The 21,030-nt window shown below is 41.7% G+C and overlaps 1 protein-coding gene across 1 annotated transcript; it reads left to right on the top strand.

The window, feature by feature from the left end:
* Positions 1 to 2,742: 2,742 nt before the first annotated feature.
* Positions 2,743 to 10,653, top strand: LOC108672237 (the record flags this gene model as incomplete). Its single annotated transcript, XM_047882855.1, is given in 4 exon segments — positions 2,743 to 3,847; positions 4,688 to 5,360; positions 9,503 to 9,737; positions 9,739 to 10,653. Coding segments are annotated over 4 exon segments (2,782 nt in total), but the record flags the coding sequence as incomplete, so codon positions are not given.
* Positions 10,654 to 21,030: the final 10,377 nt, after the last annotated feature.

The following is a 21,030-nucleotide window of genomic DNA, read 5'->3' as shown; positions in this document are numbered from 1 at the left end:
TGTACACCTATGTTGACCGGAGGCCCCCTCCTCTTACACCTATTGATGTGTCGCGCGTGTCTATATGTAGGTTATTTTGTTTGATTCTATTTTTACCTTAAATTTTATTTAGTGCATGTATTCGCATTTCATTTTTATTTTATTCTACACCTCTCAATGAATATTTCATTTCAGAAAGAGATGATAGAGGATAACAGGCCATGCTGATGAGAGTTTGTTGTTAATTGAACCTTGAAACTTTAGTGCGACAATGTTGCCAACATGCCTAAGGTTTGTGAAAAGTGTGTAGTTTGAACAAGGACTAAAAAAACCGTTCTAACCAATATACGTCAATTGCACAAATTCTGACGTCAGTAGTTCAGAAGTTAAACTATTATGAAAATCGAGTCAGTCCCATGAGCGAAACTGCAATCAGAAAATAGAGCGCAATAGATAGAGATGAGAGAAAATAGAGCAGACACAGATGAGAGAATCGAAGTTCAACAATGTGATCATCTTAATAGAACTATGCGATTATTGTAAACATAAAAATTGTAATAATATGGGTTTCATGCTGTCATTGCGACACCTTCGTAAGCGGTCCTGTAACAGAAACAAGAAGGCACCCACATTGAAACAAGCCTCTCTTTATTACCTCCGATCTACCATGCAAATTATATATACACATGACAACATATAGTCGATGAAGAACTATCAATACGCAGTTTGGAGATATTATGAACTAGACTGAGATCGCTGTCTCTCATTTATGTATATATAGCAGCCTTCCACTTTGATAGAATATATCATGATGGTTTTCCCTTATTCGTTTGAATCTTTCATCGAATTTATTTAATCTGCATCAATAACTTGATTGTGAGACAATGGGATTCAGTGGACAGGAATGGTCAGAAGAAACGTTCAATTCAAGTACTTGATTAACATTGACAACAATTGTGCATTAAGAGATGCATTTCAATAAGTTTTGCAATCAAAGCTTGACATCATCGTAAAGAACGTCGATTCGGGAGACCCATTTGTTACTTGTCATGATGTTTCCAAAGAGCGCATTGGATGTTCTTCCTTGTCCAGAGTTGGTTGAGTAATATAATTGTTTATATTTGATCGTTGGTCCTCAAGAGAGGCTTGCTCCGATGCTGGTATTTTCTTATCTTCACTACCGAAAATTTTTTAAATAACGAGCAATTGCAGCCCTGAAACCAAATGATAACACATTATTGTTTGGAGACGAATAATATTTTCACCTCAATAATCCTGATCAACTTATGCTGGTGAGTTGTTGGTGTGCTTGCAAATTACGTGCTTGCATTTCCAGAGTGACGTCAGTAGGCCAATGTTAAGGAGGGCTTCAGCGGAACGCCTAAAATATTCATTCGCCCTTTTAATATTGTCTTTTTCATGTATAAAAATATTATGCGTTGTTTTTATACAAATAATTGCCGAAATTTTCAATATGATGTGGTCTGAATATGTTAATGATGTAAACATATATGACTTCTTGTGCTTGTTTTTTTACTGCACTGAAGATACTAGCCGTTTGTAAAATTGAACGTTCTTTCACATCCTGTACATCTCCTGGGGGCTTAGCCTTCCTGTCCTTAAAACCTATTGGTGTCCCTGCAATTCCCTGCGTTGTTATTCCAAATAAATTATAAATTCTTGCAACGTATCTGTTTTTACAGATTTTCGTACCTAGAAATTTTTACTCGTGCGTTTTGGGCATTTTTTCAAAGTCCCTTTTAAGTGTTTGCAGTTGTTTAGTAATTACTTTAATACTCCACGACGATTGTAAGCTCTGGGACTGATTGATTGAAAACCTGGGCCGTGCAATCAAATGTAGTTTGTTACCCCGTCAGTCAAACACTGCCGGCATTTCAAGCTCAACCCACTAATCGCCGACATGACATCGACCGCTGCGTGGACTTGACCAAGTTTTGATAGTTCATCCCATGGCTGCTCAGGCACACACAAGCTGAATACTTGTCAGGAAATATTCTTATGTGAAAATCTCAACTGAAACTTCTTGGTCTAAATTTACGGATTTTGCGTTGTGGCCGAAAGTGACAACCGTACGTTGTCATCCCTATATCGCCTAGGATGGCCGCCTTGAGCTGAACGCAAGCCACTACCTTATTAAAAAGCACTTTGAACGATTGGCAATAATAGTCACTGTTTTACAGCTCATCACTGTGATTGTAAATTTAATTATTCAAATCAAATTGCGGCACTTCAATACAGACAAATCCTTCTGCTACATTCAAAGCGGTACAATACGTGGAGATAACTTTTAGACCAGCCAGGGAGGGGCTCACAGCGAGACAAAAGCGGTTGAACAGGTCGGTGGTAGACAGCTGCCACTGCATGAGTCCTGTTGAGCTATAACTGTACCGATCGGCTCGGACGACACAACAAATTAAACGACAAACGACATCCTCGACTTCAAGTCGTTCTGAGACAAATTTCCCGATAATAGGTCGACAGTACATGTCACGCAGCTGGTCTCCCTGAACATTACTTATTAATTATTAATATAATTCTGTACTAAGGATAAGAAAACTAAAAGAGCTAACAAAGAAAACCAAAATATCGTGAACGATTTTCCATCGTTCACAGTGTTAATCAGATTTCACTTTACCCATAAAGTAGAGAGCTTTTCTCCAAGTAACCTTTTTCATCATACCTGCATTGGCATGCAGCTCTTCGCCACTATAAGCTTTCAGACAACTTAGTTCTCTTCCAACAGTTGTTGTCGCTGTTGCTGAAGGCTGCGAGATGCCGTCCAGAACTGACAGACCCGTCTACTGCCGTCCACCCTGTCGTCCATCGTCCACTGGAGAAAACCTTCCCCATCACTGACATCCTCCACAAGAGGAAGTCGTCCTCTTCAGTGGAGTTTGCCGCGGTGGGGAAGAAGGGGGAGAATAGCATCTACTTCTCACCTCAGGGGCTGAACGAGCATTTGGTTCCCGCTGGGGGATACTTGCCCCCAAGATACGACTATTCTCCCCCTCAACAACCATTCTTGCTGCCTAAATACCATCATTCTACCCCTAAAAATAATTATTTCACTCATAAAAAAGATTACCTGCCTCCTAAAAATGACCACTCATCTGATTATTCCCCTTTTAATGATCGTTCACCAGTTATCCATGACAATAATTATCCTAATAACCACCATTTACTACCTATTAATAAGTTTTCTCATCCGCGAAATGAATCCCCTCCCCCAATTAATAACTATTCTCCTGCTAAGAGCAGCTATTCTCCCAATAGAAATGAGTCCTCTCCCTCTATCAACGACAATTCTCCTCCTAAGCACCGAGTCTACCCTCATTTTACCTCCAGCCCCGAAGCTGATCGCTTTACCTCTACCGGTGCCAACTCTTCCCCCTCTGTGTTGCATCAGAACAATTATCACCTCATTAATGATCATTCACAGCCTAAAGTTGATTATTATGATCCACCGAACGATAATGAGTCCCCTAATCTTGCCTACGCGGACCCCAAAATCGATTATGCGGATCCAAAAATCGACATCGCGGCTTCCAGGATTGACTACGTTGCTCCAAAAATCGACAAAATAGCCCCCATAATTGACCATGATGCTCCGAAAAATAACTATGGGGCTCCGAATATTGGCAATGTGGCCTCAAACGGCGACTACGCGGCCCCAAAAATTGACTATGTGGCCCAAAAAATTGACTATGTGTCAAGAATTGTCGACGTGGTTCCGAAAATCGACTACGTAAGCTCAAGCATTTATTCTTCGCAAAATGCGGTCGATTTTTACAATTCCAAACATTCCTCTTCCGATGGACCCGAACAGGAATATAGGAACAAATTGAAGGTATGTCTATTTTCTAAACAGAATATTATATCGTTAGATAACACGAAATGAAATTAGTGCATTTGATTTCATAGTCGCTAAAGGGAGCAACTACTGGTTTTATAGTGAAAAGAAGCTAATTGTAACACAACCTGACAATCCNTATTCTTCATATGTGTTCAAATTTGAATTGGACGCAAGGAGCCAAAATCGTCTTAGGGTGCTTGGAATTAATGTAACAACTAAGCCTGCGATTTGACTGTAAAATCTACTGTATCGCATAAAAATATTTTTTAAATAATTGGTATCTGTACATTTGAAAGTTTTCTCTGCGTCGTTTGGGCCACGATTAACCGCGACAACCAAAAATACACGCAGTGCAAGTAATAATTTCAGTTTCCAACAAAAACTTTAAAAAACGATGAGGAATAATAATAAATATCGTTTTTTCGTTAAACTTTTATGTGCCAGTAAGTTCACATAATTGCTTCAATCCATCATTACTTTATCAAAAAATTATGAAGTTATGGCAATAGAGACAACCCGTGATATTTTTTATACATTTTTATCTCTTTTCTTAATTTTGAAAATTTTGTCAAAAAAGTTTCTTAAAACATGATTTCTTGACCCCGACTAGGATGGAATGAATTTTTTTAACTTGGATAAACTTGAATGACATGTAGACCCACAAATAGCAATAAACCAGATATATGCATTATATTCTATTATTATTCTATTTCGAGATAACCTTTTCTATTCAACATAAACACAATCATTTGAAGGCACTCTACAAAATATATGAATGAATATCTTCTGTACGTCCAATGCCTTCCATGCGTTTATCAACTCAATTTTTTTCAGCTGAAGAAGTCGGAACCAAACTACGAGTTCGAATACTCGGTCAAATACGGCCAGTCTCCTGCGTACGGCCATGAGACGTCAAGTGACGTCAGCTACGGGCATAGGGAGCAACGTACGGGTGCTGAGACGTACGGATCTTACTACGTCCTCCTGCCTGACGGTCGTAAGCAGACCGTGAGTTACACAGCGGACGTCAACGGTTACCAGGCGACCGTGACGTACGATGAGGAGTCCCTCATCAGGACCCTCACACGCCCTACGGAGTCCCTCATCAGGACCCTCACAAGCCCTATGGTGTCCCTCATCAGGATCCTCACACGCCCTATGGTGTCCCTCATCAGGACCCTCACAAGCTCTATGGTGTCCCTCATCAGGACACTCACAAGCCCTATGGTGTTCCTCATCAGGATCCTCACACGTCCTACGGAGTCCCTCATCAGGACCCTCACAAGCTCTATGGTGTCCCTCATCAGGACCCTCACACGCCCTATGGTGTCCCTCATCAAGACCCTCACAAGCCCTATGGTGTCCCTCATCAGGATCCTCACACGCCCTACGGTGTCCCTCATCAGGACCCTCACACGCCCTATGGTGTCCCTCATCAGGACCCTCACACGTCCTACGGCGTCCCTCATCAGGACCCTCACACGAAATAAGCCACTAATAAACTTCAGTATATTTACAACTATTTATTTAACGAAAGGTGAAAAAAATTCTAATTTAATCAAAGCAAAAAATAATATATTCAACTCCTTTATGTAAGATGTATGAAGTTTTACATAAGCTGGGAAGAAATACAATTATTTTGGAAGTCATTCAGCCAATGAACGCCAGGCATTAAGACACATGTTGAGTAAGACGGGAAGAAGGGTGACTGGAGACTGAAAAATGCATGGCACGCAACACAGGAGCTAGGGGGCGACGTTATCAAAGCAGTTCCGCCTGCAACGAATATCTGAATAATATCATCGATTTCTTAACAACGAATGCGCGACATCACAGGATACAACTTTATTGCAGATTAAATATTATGGCTTATTAATTACTATAAATTTCGAGATCTACTGAAACTTGAAGAAATACTTTATTTCAGTCCGAAAATCCTTCAACGTTTTATAACGCACGTTGAGATGTCGAGATTCTAATCAACAAAAAGCTTGTGCAAAAAACAACCATCAAGTCTTCTGAATGAAAGTGTAAATGGCAGATTATGAACATTATATACTCACGAATCAACAAAATTTACTAATAATTCAAAACTATTCTAAATTGAGCGAAATAGAAGATATTAAAGAGCGCTTCCAAGGATCAGATCATCTCGATGGCAAGAGTGAATTATGGCTTTACTTAGTGAATTATAGTGAGACAATTAAAATGCCGTCACGACTAATATTGCTTAGCACCATTTTTCAACTGAAATATTTTTGCTGTAATAAATTGATAAATTTTAGCAATAAATAAGTAATTCCAATCCTTTTAATATAAGTTATTTTATGCCCGTCATTACATTCATACCTATTTTAACAGTTTTTAGTATTCCGGCCCGAAATTTAATGTATTCAAACCGTTTTGAATGTAAATTCCTTCCAATAAAAGTAATTTGATGCCACCCTTGTTATTTTCACCACTCAGTACACATGTTAGAATAATAGTAGCGGTTTTAGCTTTTATTAAGCCGTGGGCCTCTCGTCGATTCTTAACATCTCAGAACATTCACAGGTTGTTGTGGTCTCAAACACGCAACTCACTGCTCAAATTTTGCTTTGCTCTCCAGTAAAAAATTCAGGCCGTGGCGGGCGACAATAGGCGCCGAACGGTAGATAGGCCGTGTCTCCCAAAACTCGTCCACCTCGCGCCCGTCCGTCGTGACGCGATGGACGGGCCGCACCGCTGCCATCGGCGATAACTTGCATGGTACTTTAATGCCGTATGAGAACGATAGGCCGCTTGCCACCCACGACCATATTTCGCTTGCTATATCTCGCCAAACTCTAACCCCTGACACTACTAACCCTACAAATACTGAGTCGATCAACACTTTGGTACACGAAATGGGGAAGATTAATTTCCATAAATTTGCTGACGGAGACTGCCATTCCCTTCCTCCAGCTAGTATCCCGGCCGATCTCCAGTCCGCACAAAAAGTGTGGTTGCGAATTGACCGCGTCCGCAAACCATTAGAAGCGCCTTATCAGGGCCCGTTCAGAGTAATTCGGCGAGAACCGAAATACTTTGTGTTAGAGCTACCGCAAGGCGAAACGTCAGTTTCTATTGATAGGCTAAAACCTGCTCGATTGCCTCCTTCCTCTCCTCCCCTAACCGCAACTCCTACTTCTACTACTACTTTTACACCTGTAACTCCTACATCTTCTCTTACTCCTACAAACCTTCCTACTCCTATAACCCCTCCCATTCCCCACCCACGAACGATCTATGGTCCGCCTCCCAGCGGGTCGCAGCAGCCCTCAGTAAAAGTACCCCCTGATGTATCGTTAACCCCTTCCGCTGACCCACCGCCAGCCGTATCTGTACATAGACCCACCCGTGCGGGTCGCGTTGTTAGATTTAAGCAACACGCAGATTATAAGTATTATTAGGAAACCTTCAATGTATTTAAGTGCCAGTACTTGATTATTGCTCAACTATGGACATTCCGTTCTTGGCCCGGGAGTCCTGTCGTGGTTAGATAATATTCTAGTGTATAATCTCCAAGCTGAGAGATATTATAATTTCTTTGAGATTATTAGGTGTAAAGCTGTACTTTGTCGCATAGTTAATACAGTAAATATGACGATTCTCGTGAACTTTGGCCGATAGCTTCACAAATAACTAAAATAAATAATCATCTTCGTAAGCCAGTTAACCGTGGCCAGTCCATAACTATAAAATGTTCCAATTATTTTACAATAGTTTTAAGCCCCAATAAGGTTAAATAATATTATTCTGTAAGTCATAGAATAAGAGTAAGCTAAAACCTTCTTCACGCGACTCTGGCAACATCGGAGCTCTAGAACCGTTGAAGGTTCTATTTTGAATCGAAGCGTGCGGTGCTCGGGTGAAGTTTAGTTTGGTATCTATGCTACATTGAGCGCATATTGTGGTGCGCGCGGGACTTTGTCGCGCTCTCCTCAACATTCACACTTATTGTCACGGAAAACCTATCTCCTCCTACAGTTTTCAAGCTACAGCATTGAGAGATATACCATTCGATTTGCAAAGAAGAGATCTACAAAACTGTGTTTGGGTTTTTGTTATTTCGTTATAGTTTGGTAGATATTCAACAAAAAGGGGGGCGGAAAGGGGGGTGACTCGAAAATTTGACGAAAATTTTGCGAAAAATAAAAATGACCCCACATCCACAAAAATTAGAATTTCAAAAAAACCAAACACACTTTTATAGATATGGTTTTTACGCATCGAATGATATGTCTCTCAATGTTGTAGCTTGAAAATCCTAGGCGTAGATAGATTTCTTGAGGACCCCCTTTTTTTGCCGTTTTCTATGAATTTCACGTTTTCTTTCAATTTTTTAGAAAATTGACTCGAACAAAAAAGTCTTAGATTTTTGTTTTACATATGTGTACCAAGTTTCAAAGTGATCCGTCCGTAAATAAAAAAGTTTTTCTGGAGGCCAGACGCTCCCCTTAATCCGGAGATGTGTCGGTGGAAGTCATTAGGAATTAACTCGTATATATTCTGCGGATGATATCCTGATGTTGATGAAATATTTTACCATGTCCTGTTCTAATGTCTAACCTTTGTTCACAGGCCTAAACCTCATGTGTTCTCTTACACCACTATCACCAATAAACTACCTGAACTTGTTCACGGCCAATTACCCTTCAAGTAGGGAAGCGTTACCAAGTCCTTCAATTACTCACATAACTCTAGACTCAAGGCCTCGATACCTATAACTCTGGTACCTACCGCATTACCATCAACTAGCAACCTGCAGTACCTGCCAAAGCATAACCTGCCAAAAAGGTGCACTGCACCATCGCTCATGATTAAATGCAGTCTTGAAGTTATCTCGTTTAATGACGATCCGTTTGTCATCTCTCTTTAAAGAAACCAGTCGGGCAAAAATATATGATGATCGTAGGTTTAGTAATTTTTAACAGCGGAGGCTAGGCCGAAGAATTGCTACTGCTTTTACCGCTTAAAATAAGTTGTAACTCATTAATTGATAAAATAATAGACCGGAACAAAGAACGATCACCGAAGGTTTTGTATTTTCGATGACAGAAATAACACGTACGACGATCGCTGCCAATGCAATACATCACCAATGGAGAAAACATTTTCTGTGAATAACTACAGAAAACTATCACACCAGCAGCAAAATTTGTCTGACTAACTGACATGGCAGTTAATTAGTGGTCCGACAAACACTGCAAACCTGTCAATGTATGGCTGAGTATTGCGTAAAAAATGTTACTCTTAAGTCTTAACTAAGGCTTCGATGGCACTTTATGGGAACCGTACGAATACTAGTCAAGTTCATTACGCGTTCGGAACAAGTTCAGGCGCCATGGAGCGCTTAGGGAGTAGGGACGTATTTGTCTAGAATAGTAGGCCAATTAGTAGACAGTGGAGTGAAGTCCAGGTAAGATATTCCTTATAATACTAAAGCTAGTTTTAGATTATCTCTGCCTTTAGTAAAATTTTGTGCTACGCCTCCAGGAAATCTTGACAGGTGAATTTGTGGAGAGCGGACGATGGCGGATGTTGCTCGAGAAGTTCCAGTAGAAGAACTGATAGAAAATGCTCGGAAGAAGTTTTCTAAAACTTTAAACCGATAACCAACGATAGCAGGCATTGCCCCAGGAAGAGTAAACATTATTGGTGAACACACCGATTACAATGAAGGTTTCGTTTTCCCTATGGCCCTGCCGCTGTACACGGTGGTTGTGGGCGGTCCTTCCGACGACGTTGGGAAGTGCCGGGTGGTGACTCTGGCTGCGGGTGCCGACGACCCTCGTGACGTTGAGTTCAGCCCTTCTACGTCAGAGCAGCCCCTCACCAAGAGTGATGCTCCGGCGTGGGCTAATTCTCTCCAGCAGCGCCGCCCTCGAGGTCGCGACCTACAGCTTCTTAGAGGCCCTCACCCAGTCACCTGCTCAGAGCCCACGTGAGAAAGCTCTGGCCTGTCAGCGCGCGGAGCACGACTTCGCTCTCATGCCGTGCGGCATCATGGGCCAGTTCGTCTGCAGCATGGCCGATGCTGGTAACATTCTTCTCATTGACTGCAGAGACCTGTCATGCGAGCTGGTACCGTTCACTGAAGACTCCCTGCGCGTGGTCGTCTGCAACAGCAACGTGCGCCACACGCTCTCAGGCTCAGAGTACCCCGCCCGACGTGCCGACTGCTTCGCTGCTGCTAAAGTTTTGGGCAAAAAAAGTCTACGTGAAGCGACCATGGATGACATTCAGAATCACACGGCGTCTCTGAGCGACGTGACCATACGACGCGCGCGTCATGTGGTCACTGAGATCACGCGCACGCAGGAGGCCGTCGCCGCCCTCAAGCGGCGCGACTACAAAACTTTCGGCAAACTCATGACTGAGTTACACAACTCTCTCAAGGATGAATACGAGGTGTCGTGTCCTGAGCTGGATGTGCTGGTGGAGGCGGCGCTAGGAGTGCCGGGGGTGCTGGGCTCCCGCATGACGGGGGGAGGCTTCGGAGGCTGCACCGTCACCTTGGTTGAAGCTGGCAGCGTGGACGCCCTCCTGAGTCGCGTCAAGGAGCAGTACTCCGGCCAGCAAACCTTCTACGTCGCTGCTCCTGCGGGGGGCGCCTACACCATCACCTTCTAAGCCGTCAGCATCACCTTCTGGAGCCCAGCATCACCTTCTTAGCCTCCAACGTCACTTTCTGAGCCCCCAGCATCACCTTCTGAGCCCTAGCATCACCTTCTCAGCCCCCAACATCACCTTCTGAACCCCCAACATCACTTTCTGAGCCACCAGCATCATTTTCTGTCCCCCAGCATCACCTTTTGGAGCCCAGCATCACCTTCTGAGCCTCCAGCATCACCTTCTGAGCCCCAAGCATCATGTTCTGAGCCACCATCACCCTCTAAGCCCCCAGTATCACTTTCCGGAGCCCAGCATCGCCTTCTAAGCCCCAAGCATCACATTCTGAGCCCCAAGCATCACATTCTGAGCCCCAAGCATCACATTCTGAGCCCCAAGTATCACCTTCTGAGCCCCAAGCATCACCTGGCCCACCGGCATTTAGACGTAGGTATGCGGGAGTAATGTTCGGAAAGCCGAAATTATTTCAGGAGGCTTTTTTTCGCAAAATCTTTAGATTTTTCATTTATACCATCAGCTAAATCGAACTTAAAACTGCATTGTGTCTAGTCTTGATCAAATGGCATCGTGTCCTAAGACCTCAACAATGAATATGTGATATTGCTACATGACACAGACGATATTTTTAATGTTAAAGTTTTTATTTGGCTGCTACAGTATGTTGTTTTTAGTTCAATGTGGGGTGGCCCAGTGGTTAAAGTTCGACCACTGGGCAGGGTGGCCCAGTGATTAAAGTTCAGAGTACCAGATTGGAGCAGAGAGGCGCGGGTTCGATCCCAGCTCTGTGCGCCAGTTTCTGGTCACAATCGGCGAGGAGGCCGGGCGGTTAAGCACAGCAGAATTGAAGCAGTGCGTTGCGAGTTCGAAACCTCAAAATGCTGTGAATGTTCTGCTATGTTAAGAATCGGCGACAGGCCTACGGCCTAATAAACGCTGATACCGCTATTATTAAATCTTCACAAATGCGCAGTTACCTGAATTGTTATTAAACGCTGGTTTAACGTTATTTAGAAAGGATAAACATGGATATTTAGAGTTCTTTTTTGACGATCAAACTATTATATTTTTCCAACTTAATTAAAGGGAGCGTCTGCCCCAAATTTTATCTGTTATTTATCGACGGATCGATTCGAAATTCGGTTCACATATCTAAAACGGAATTCAAAGACTTTTTTGTTTGTGTATATTTCAAAAAAAAAATAAAAAAAAACTGAAAATCCTAAAAAAAAGAAAAAAAAAGGGGTACTGTAGAAATCTCTCTCCTAGGATTTTCAAGCTACAACATCGAGACACATATCATTCGATGCGTAAAGACCATATCTAAAACTGATGCAGACGGTTTTTTGAATTTCTCATTTTTGTGGGTATGGGAGCATTTTTCAGAAATTTTTTCATTTCAACCTCGCCACCCCTCCCTTTTTGCAGAATAAAATCCAAACTATAACGAAATTAGAAAAAAGGCTGCATCATTTGTAGATCTTTTATTTGCGATTCGAACGGTATATCTCATTGATGTAACTTCAAAACTCTAGGAGGAGATAGATTTGCAGTGACAATAAGTTAACTTTTCAGTAGAGCCCCACAAAGTCGCACGCGCCTCTAAATAGACATTCAAGGGTGCTAGGTTGCAAGCCTAGACGTTACTAGAGCTCAAGTTCTGTCAAGGATGGTGCGAACGACGGCACGAGAACCATCCTGTACGACTGCAGGCGGATAACTGAAGCACAGCGTGTTCAGACTAGCTATTTAAGTGTTATACCGGTAATTTCGGCCTACGGTATCTTAAATGTTAAATAATTTCATTACCCCTAACCCTTTCGCGATCTGTCGTGAACGCATAAATTAACGTACAGAGATGGTTTTGGTACCGCCAGATGCATCAGAATGTAAGCTTTAAGATGGGCATAAAAACCAAAAAAGTCAATAATTTTTATTTTGGGGCAGACGCTCCCCTTAAATTTTATTGGACAGTCATTTGCAAAAGTTTAAGACCACCCACAGAATTTGAACTAAATCAGGAAATGACCCTTTTTGGATGAGTGATGTACAAGTTTGAGCCTGCGAAAAGAGTCATGCACAAATTCAAATCAGGACATTTCATATTTCTAACTGAAGGAATATTTATCCGAATGAGAACTTTGATTGGTATCAGGGTGTGGAAAGAAAACATTCAAAACATTTATTATTTTTATTCAAATTTCTTTACAAACGGGAAGTCAATTGCGGCGTAGTACGGGGGAGTCGCAGAGCATCCATGGATGTTGAATCGGCTAAAAAAGTACAGCGTGAATGTTGATGAAACGGAAATTTCTAATATTTCTTCCTCTATCATTGTTCTTCATAGGAAAAATCATTTAATGTTCACCTATATAGCGTAATTTGAGCCCGGAATTTCTTCAGGTCCAGCTTGGGTTCCTCGTCTAAGTATTGCGATATCTTCTTCAGTCCCGCATGGAGCGACGCCATTGCTAATGTCGGGTCATTGACTTGCCTAATCCTGTGTTTGTTAATTAGCTCCTCCATCTGCTTAATGTAATTATCATATTTATTTAATGCCCAAGTCGGCAGTCGAGGGGAGCTTTGTGAGGGCTGCTCAACGGGGTAGCGGAGGTCGGTAATATTTTGCGGTTCCTCTCTTGTTGCGGGCTGCACTTCGGGGTGACGGGCGTCCGTGAAATACTGGGGTGCGCACAAACTTCCTTGTTGTTCTTCCGAGTGATGGGAAGAAGAAAAATCCCGCCCGCCATTAAATCTTTTGGCGGATCGCTCTTCAGGATAATGGGAGTGGTAGAAATCATGCGGCTCATTCAGACTTTCTGCGGGACGCTTTCGGGAGTAATTGAACTGATGTAAATCCTGCACGCCATTTAATCTTTTGGCAGGTCCTTCCTCAGAGTAATAGTTAATATATGAATCATGCGGCCCATTCATACTTCCTCTGGGTCGCTTTTCAGAATAGCGAGGATAGTAATGATCTTGTGGTTCATTGGAATTATTAGCAGGTCGCTCTTCAGAGTAATGGTTGAGATAATAGTCCTGCGGCCTATTAAAGTTTCTTGCCGGCCGTTCTTTACAGTATCGGGGACGATGAAAATCTTGCGCCCCATTCCAGTTTGCCGCGAGTCGCTGCTCAGGGTAGCGGGAGATGTAATAGTTTTCAGGTTTATTCGAGCTTCCCGCGGATGGCAACTCTGCGTAGCGAGCGTAAGGGACATTGTGATGTCTGCCTACTCGGCCACGACTTAGGCTTGCTCGCCATTTCTTTGCGTGATGAAAGTTGCTGCTCGCTGGAGCAGGAGTATTAGGAGACCAGCCGTCTTCAGATGTCACTCCATCTGTAAGAAGAAAACGTTCATTAACAATACAATTCCGATGTAATTTGTTATTTAATGTAACTTGCATTCAGAAAAATTCATTGCCTATAGTAAAATATAGAATTAGATAGAAATAAGTAAAATTTATTGAAAAAAGAAGAATACGCCAAACAATTGCTTGATATAATAGCCCAAGCTTTCCCAGTGCGAATTGGTTGCATATAGGGTACCAGCACGCGTCTTTAGACTTACTCCTGTTCAGTTTAACGTGAATAATAAGCTATAAATGTGAATTTTTTACATTAATACAAATAAAAAATATAACTCAGTACTCACTGCAGCAGTGAGTGACAGAGAGCGCATTTTCTGGTCGACGAAAACGTGAAGTTACGGACGGACAGACAGACGGACGAACGGACGGACATGACGAGCACAATAGGGAATTTTTTCCATATATGTGAAAATGCGCTAAAATGATTATTTTATATAAGTTCAAAACGGCCTAACTCAATAAACATTGCATGTACATCCGTGGTATTTGCTTTCCTGAAAGCGCACCGTTTGTAGCTTTCAAACGAGGGCAAACACTTTGCAATTAATGCGAATAATGAACTATAAATAGCATTTTTTTAAATGAAAATTTGTAAATATTGTTATAAAATTGTTACTTATAATAGTTAAAAACAGCCTTACGCCAAAATTGTTCCATGTACATCCTTGGTATTTGCTTTGTTGAACACGTCTTGTTTGCAGCTATCAAAGAAGTGCGAACACTTGCAATTAAGGAGCCTAATGATCTATAAATACAGATTTAATTTAAAGAAATCTAAGTACATATTGTTAAAAAATGTTCATTTTATATTATTTTGTAATTGCTTTACGTAAAAACTCGAGCACGAACATACATGCGATTTGCTGCGTTAGACGCGCTTTTTCAGCAGCTACAAAATGAGCCACCAAGAAACCGGAGAGGCCAAAATTTTCGATTTTTGACGACATGCTCCCCTGAAGACTAGAACACATACTCAGATATAATTGCGGTACTGAACTCCTGTGATGATCATAGATTTTAAGTGGGTTATATGGAAATTCTAAACAAATGTTAACTGATAAACTTACGACACAATAATTATTTTCCAGCATCCCTATCGGCAACAGGTAACGGCTGTGTCTCTGAAATGAGACGAGGTGGCGGGCTTAATTTGTAAAGGACATACAGCAGGACGCGGTATACTGTACAAAAAAAGTATTTCTCTTATGTATATGATGGAGTAGTCTTTGTTAGCATCATTTCGTATCATTTTACATATATGCAGACTATCATAAATTGATGCATGAATCTATCACAATAACCTATACCTCCGTTATTAAATAATCATCGCCTGCTAAACTACAAATTACCAGAACAACAGAGTCGACAAATGTAATGTAGGCCATGCAGTTTGACCTTTGGCCCATGCGGGCAAGACTACTCGCCAAATGTGAAGCAGAGCGTAGGGCGAGTCGCAAAATAAGCAAAAAATTGTGCGCTCATTATGGAGAGTGGCAGTTGCAGTAAATTCGAAGAGTTCAGGTCCGAAATGTTCTGATAATACAGTATTAATAATTGTATGCAAGAAGCAGTACATGATTAACTAATAGAAAAATATGAATAATTTGGCACGGTTAAATACGATCGATCGACGGCGGATCGATACATGATGGCTGAGTCCGCCATGACGTATATCTCAAAAGACTTCCTTCATCTCGATACGATACTTGCTTCAGCTGCTGACGAGGCCCGGACTTGAATGGCAGGTTCAAGTCACATCCGTGTATTGCTCATGAATAATGCACTTATGCGGTGCATACGAACATATATTCGAGATGATTACAACACAGAAAATTGTGCTAACATTCGTACAAGTTCTAAGAAATTATATTTGGCTAATTTATTCATGCATCCTCGAAAATGTTCATATTGTTAAACTTAATAAATTTGATTAATTGTCCTTCTATTTGTTTTCTAGTAATATCGTTGCTATTCTTAGAAATGATCGTTTCTCAGTGAAAATTATTCACCATCCCGTTTGAAAAGTAAAACACGAAAAAGGATACTGTAGTTTCACATCTTTAAGAAGGGTACTGTAGTTGTTGTGATAAATACCATGAATTGTATAAATTTCGATATGAGGAAAATGTTATTGACACAAAATTAAAACAATAGTGTAAAAACATCCGGTATGGAATACGGGAGTCGAATTTCACTGTTATTTTGATGGAGAATTAGTTTATAGCTTTGAGGATGCGACAAATTTAGTTCCATTGACCGAAGATCTTATCTAGAAGGAAGCTAAGGCGCATAAAATTCAAATTGACGGCAGGCAAGACGCTGGAGCTCGGGCGGGTTTCACCACACGCCTTATGGATAAACATATGAGTTTCAAAATAGTTGTCTGAATAACATAAATCATGCAAAACTTTATCACTGAGTATTTTAAAATTCGCAATAATGGTTGCAAATACAGCACACAGTTGAAATATAACATCGAGTGCCCATAATTTTGCGTTTGTACATCCCAGTAGAAAATTGAAACAACTTCTTAACGCCTGCCAAGATTCACACTCGAGTCGAAGGACATGCATAATTCTGAGTGAAGTAACAGTATTATACAAATATTTTGTAACTAAAAAATGATTACTAATAATGCAGTACAGGCCACGTGGCCACACTTGTAGACCAAATTTTGGCCACAAATCTCGCAGTCCGCGGACAGCCGGTGTTCTTTGTCTTGTCCGCAAGGCGCGGCCTGTATAGGCCTATGCTTCTAACAGCCATCGTCATTCAGACGGCTGCGACGCCCTGTGAAGTACTGTGCAGAATTAGCTCCCAGTAATATCCAGTGGATGCTTACTCGAATGTGTTCAAGTGCTCCTCGGAGAAGAGAATCCTTTATTCATCGGCAGCACTAGAGAGTGGTGAGTTATAAATTCAACACTTATCCTAAACTTGTTCATATTGGTCACATTAAACAATTTAATGACTAATTTTCTCTGTTTGTTTGCTAATAATTTTGTTGGTATTCCGAGAAACGTATAGTATTTCGTGTAAATTGTTCAATACCTAGTTCAAAACGTAGAATGCGAAAAATTATCTTTAAAAAGGATCCCGTAGTTTGTGCCATCGAAACCGTGAATTTTGGAAATTTCTATAAGCGATAATTCTTTGACATGAAATTGAATAGGCAATTCCATAACATCCGGGATAGATTGTAGGAGTAGATTCTCACTCATTGTGTGTTGGATAATTAGTTTTGAAATTTGTGGGTGCTATAAATTTAGTTTTACTGTCCGAAGTTTTTCTCTAAAAAGAAGCCAAATGCTATGAAATTCAAATTAATCGCGGGCAGGACTGGACAAGTTTCATATGATCCCTTTCCTACAATTTTGTCGTCGAGTTTCTCGTAAACTCGGTCACATTATAAAATAATGTACGAATAAACCGGTTCGTTGAACTTTCGTAGCTAGGTTTACAATCAAAATTCAATTGAATTTGATATAAACCCAATATTGGACAGAAATGGTGGTTTGGGTGACTGTGACAGCTTATTTTGTGGCGTGTCATTGAAACAAAATAATTATAGGGCAAAAAAAAATTCTTCAACACAGATATTACAAAGGTTATTTGCTACCTGAACCTTTCCTTCACCCCCCCCCCTTCCCCCCCATTCTCTCCTCTTTACAGAGGTACAGTCCGGATGCCAAAAGTAATTTAATATTAAGCTTATTAATATGAGCTTAAACTAGTTATAAGTGTAACACAAATCATGCAAATTATTTAGCATTCGCAATTTAGGCTAGTGAAGACAGCAGACAGTTGAAATACAACATGTGTTCCCGACCTTGTGTCTGTCCTCCAGTTTTTGTAATGAACCAAATTCCAACACCCGCCACGATTCAAATATAGTTCAAGGTTCATACACAAAGTAACAATATAATACAAAGATTTTGCAACTGTACAATAATTATTAATAATGTCGTTCATGCCACGTGAGTAAGTTTGTAGACTTAATCTTGGCCACACATCTCGGTAATACGCGAGTAGCCGGCCTTCTTTGTCTTGTCTGTCAGAAACGGCCTCTACAGGCCTATTCCTTTGAGGCTTTAACAGCCATCGTCATTCTGACGGCTGCGACGCCCTGTGAAGTACTGTCTAGAATTCGCTCCCAATAATATCCAGTGATGAAACAATTTGGTGTTAATTCTGATGTGTTTAAGCGTTACTCAGAGAAGAGAAACATTTATTCATCGACATCATTAGCGGGTGGTGAGTTCAAGTGACCAATTTAGTTATCGTGGCTTCAGTAATTATTCATGTATAGCATTATGTCGATTTTTTCGATGAGCGTAATTTCATAATAATTTGTAGGAATTGACTTATAATTTACTGGAATAATGTCATATTCAGTTGGATTTGTCAAAAATTCGATGCATTTAAAAATTTTTGTTTTCATCGGGTGTTGTCTGAGTTCGGGACACACCAACCTGGCTGACAGGATCGTATCGGTTTCAACTGAGAGTCAATGATATACATCACTTAAAAACACTTCATTGCACTACCTTCTAATAAGACAAACTTAACAAAGAATGAACTTGTTGACGGGTTAACAGAGAACTACTTTATATATGTTCACACTTTTCTTCATTCTAAATCCAATTAATTATTTTACATTCCCCATTAGTTAACCGTTTCCCAGAATTATGCTTAATTTCTTTAAGTGATAATTGATTTAAGAGGATAATTTATTTAGGGGTGGCGCAGCTCGATTGCCCCCTTCCGCGGGCAATGGCAGCGGTTTCGTATATTTTATTTTGAACAAAATCCTAAATAGATTTATTGCATGCATTATTGTTGTTTTCCTGTCCTTGCCTTGAGCTTATTTTCGTCCCTACCAGCCATTATAAGCCCTACGCAGCCCTCAACATGACCATTATAAGCCCTACGCAGCCCCTCAACATGACCATTATAAGCCCTACGCAGCCCTCAACATGACCATTATAAGCCCACACAGCCCTCAGCATGACCATTATAAGCCCTACGCAGCCCTCAACATGACCATCATAAGCCCTACGCAGCCCTCAACATGACCATTATAAGCCCTATGCAGCCCTTAACATGACCATTATAAGCCCTATGCAGCCCTTAACATGACCATTAAAAGCTATACGCAGCCCCTCAACATGACCATTATAAGCCCTACGCAGCCCTCAACATGACCATTATAAGCCCTATGCAGCCCTTAACATGACCATTATAAGCCCTAGGCAGCCCCTCAACATGACCATTATAAGCCCTACCCAGCCCTCAACATGACCATTATAAGCCCTATGCAGCCCTCAACATGACCATTATAAGCCCTACTAACGCCATGCCCCGGCTCTCCCCCTTCGCAGCCATAAGGCTTTCTTCAATTGCTGATCAGTTGTGCGCCAGGTTAGGTTAGGTTTGGTTGGGTTAGGTTATGTCCCTCCATCGCGCCAGGCGCATTACTGATCGGGCAACGAGAAAAGCCTTCTGCTGGCTGCGAAGGGGGAGAGTCGGGGCATGGCGTTATAGGGACGGCGGTTTGCGCTTTTGCTTGTGGAGTAGAGCGCGATGAAGCAGTGGCTGTGACGTAACGGCGCTGTTATGTCGGGCGCTTATTTTCAAAAGTCGCGAAGACTCCAGGCTGTGTTTAATACAAGCACGCAACAGTTTGGCTATTAGCCCACGGCTATTGCTTCGGCGGCTTGATGTTATCTGGCTGATTGATTCATTTCCAGGAAAGGAAATGGCACCTATGGCTTTAGGCACTTAATCACACAGGCTAGTATGCCCTCCAGCGTGATTACGAGCGGAAAGGAATAGATATTGAATTGTGGGCGAGGGCTATGTAGAGGACTATACTGCGTCCCGGTGCCGACACCTTCTCGTTCTCGCCCGCCAGACGCCAGTGCGTCGTTGGAAGCGGTCGAGTGAGGTCTATGAAGATGGATAGTGGGATCGCCTTCAACAACTCGAGTCTGTACGTTGCTTTTATACTCTTTATTCTAGCCCTTAAAAATGCAACGTCGGGAACAACTGAACCCTGACTAACAAGGTCTTCTTTCAGTTTCAAAATACTCGTTTCTTTCTTCATTTTCTTTGAGTAACCATCATGGCAAACATTCCACATTAATTCATATTTGTGGAAAATCTCAAAAAACAATTGCTTGTGTGATATCGTCTGGATTCCACTTTGTTGTTTTCTTCTTCGAACCATTATCGTTCAAAAAAGCCAGGATTCACTTGACCCGAGATGCTTTACAAGAGCGGCACAGATGCTCTCATCATGGCTGAATCAGCGCTACTGGCCGCTTCTCCAGCGACGAAAACAACACATCGTTGTCCCTCTCGGCCGCGTCTCGGGCACATGCCGGCACATGTCTCTGAAGCGGTTTAACTCCTATACACGGGGACAGTGGCGAGGACAGTTCGAGCGGCGGATGAACTGGCGGCCAGTACGGTCCTCGCGTACAGGCACCTTAATGCATTTGACGCAGTCTGGCACAATGGCCTCTTGTACAAGCTGAGTAGATGTGGAATACAGGGAAGGTTGACAGCGCTGGCTCAGAGATTATTTGTCAGACAGAACTTTCAAAGTCTTCTTTGAAGGTGAATATTCTACCTGTCTCTTATACACATCTAGATGTGTATAAGAGACAGGTGGGAAAGAGACTGGTTACAGAATGTTAATGAGACTGGAAAAGGAAGACGACTTCTGCTGGTCCGCAGAAGCCTGCAGCCGGCACCATGGATACATGCAAGATCTCGTAGAGCATCTATCGTGTTAGCCCGTCTTCGAGTTGGACACGCTGGGGTAAATGCCTACTTGCACCGCTTTTCAATGATAGACTCTCCTCTGTGCAACACTTGCAATGTTGATGAAACCATTGACCACTTTCTACTTGAATGCGCCCAATATAACANCACCGACCTGTGGAACAGCCTCCCTGAAGATATTGTTGACGCTCCGAGTATAAACGCGTGCAAGAACAGACTAGACAAGGCTATGCAGGAGCATGTGTTTAGTCTTGAAATGCCTCGTATGATCGTATCCTACGGAACAACTGAGATCTAGAAACGACTTTAAACCTATCGTCAGTTGAAAAAGATTTGATCAGAAGGCCAGTCTAGTCAAAAACAAATAC

The sequence above is a fragment of the Hyalella azteca genome, unplaced genomic scaffold (genome assembly GCF_000764305.2).
Source record: "Hyalella azteca isolate HAZT.00-mixed unplaced genomic scaffold, Hazt_2.0.2 contig11467, whole genome shotgun sequence".
NCBI classification, from domain to species: domain Eukaryota; kingdom Metazoa; phylum Arthropoda; class Malacostraca; order Amphipoda; family Hyalellidae; genus Hyalella; species Hyalella azteca.
This window is presented reverse-complemented; position numbering and strand designations above follow the sequence as displayed.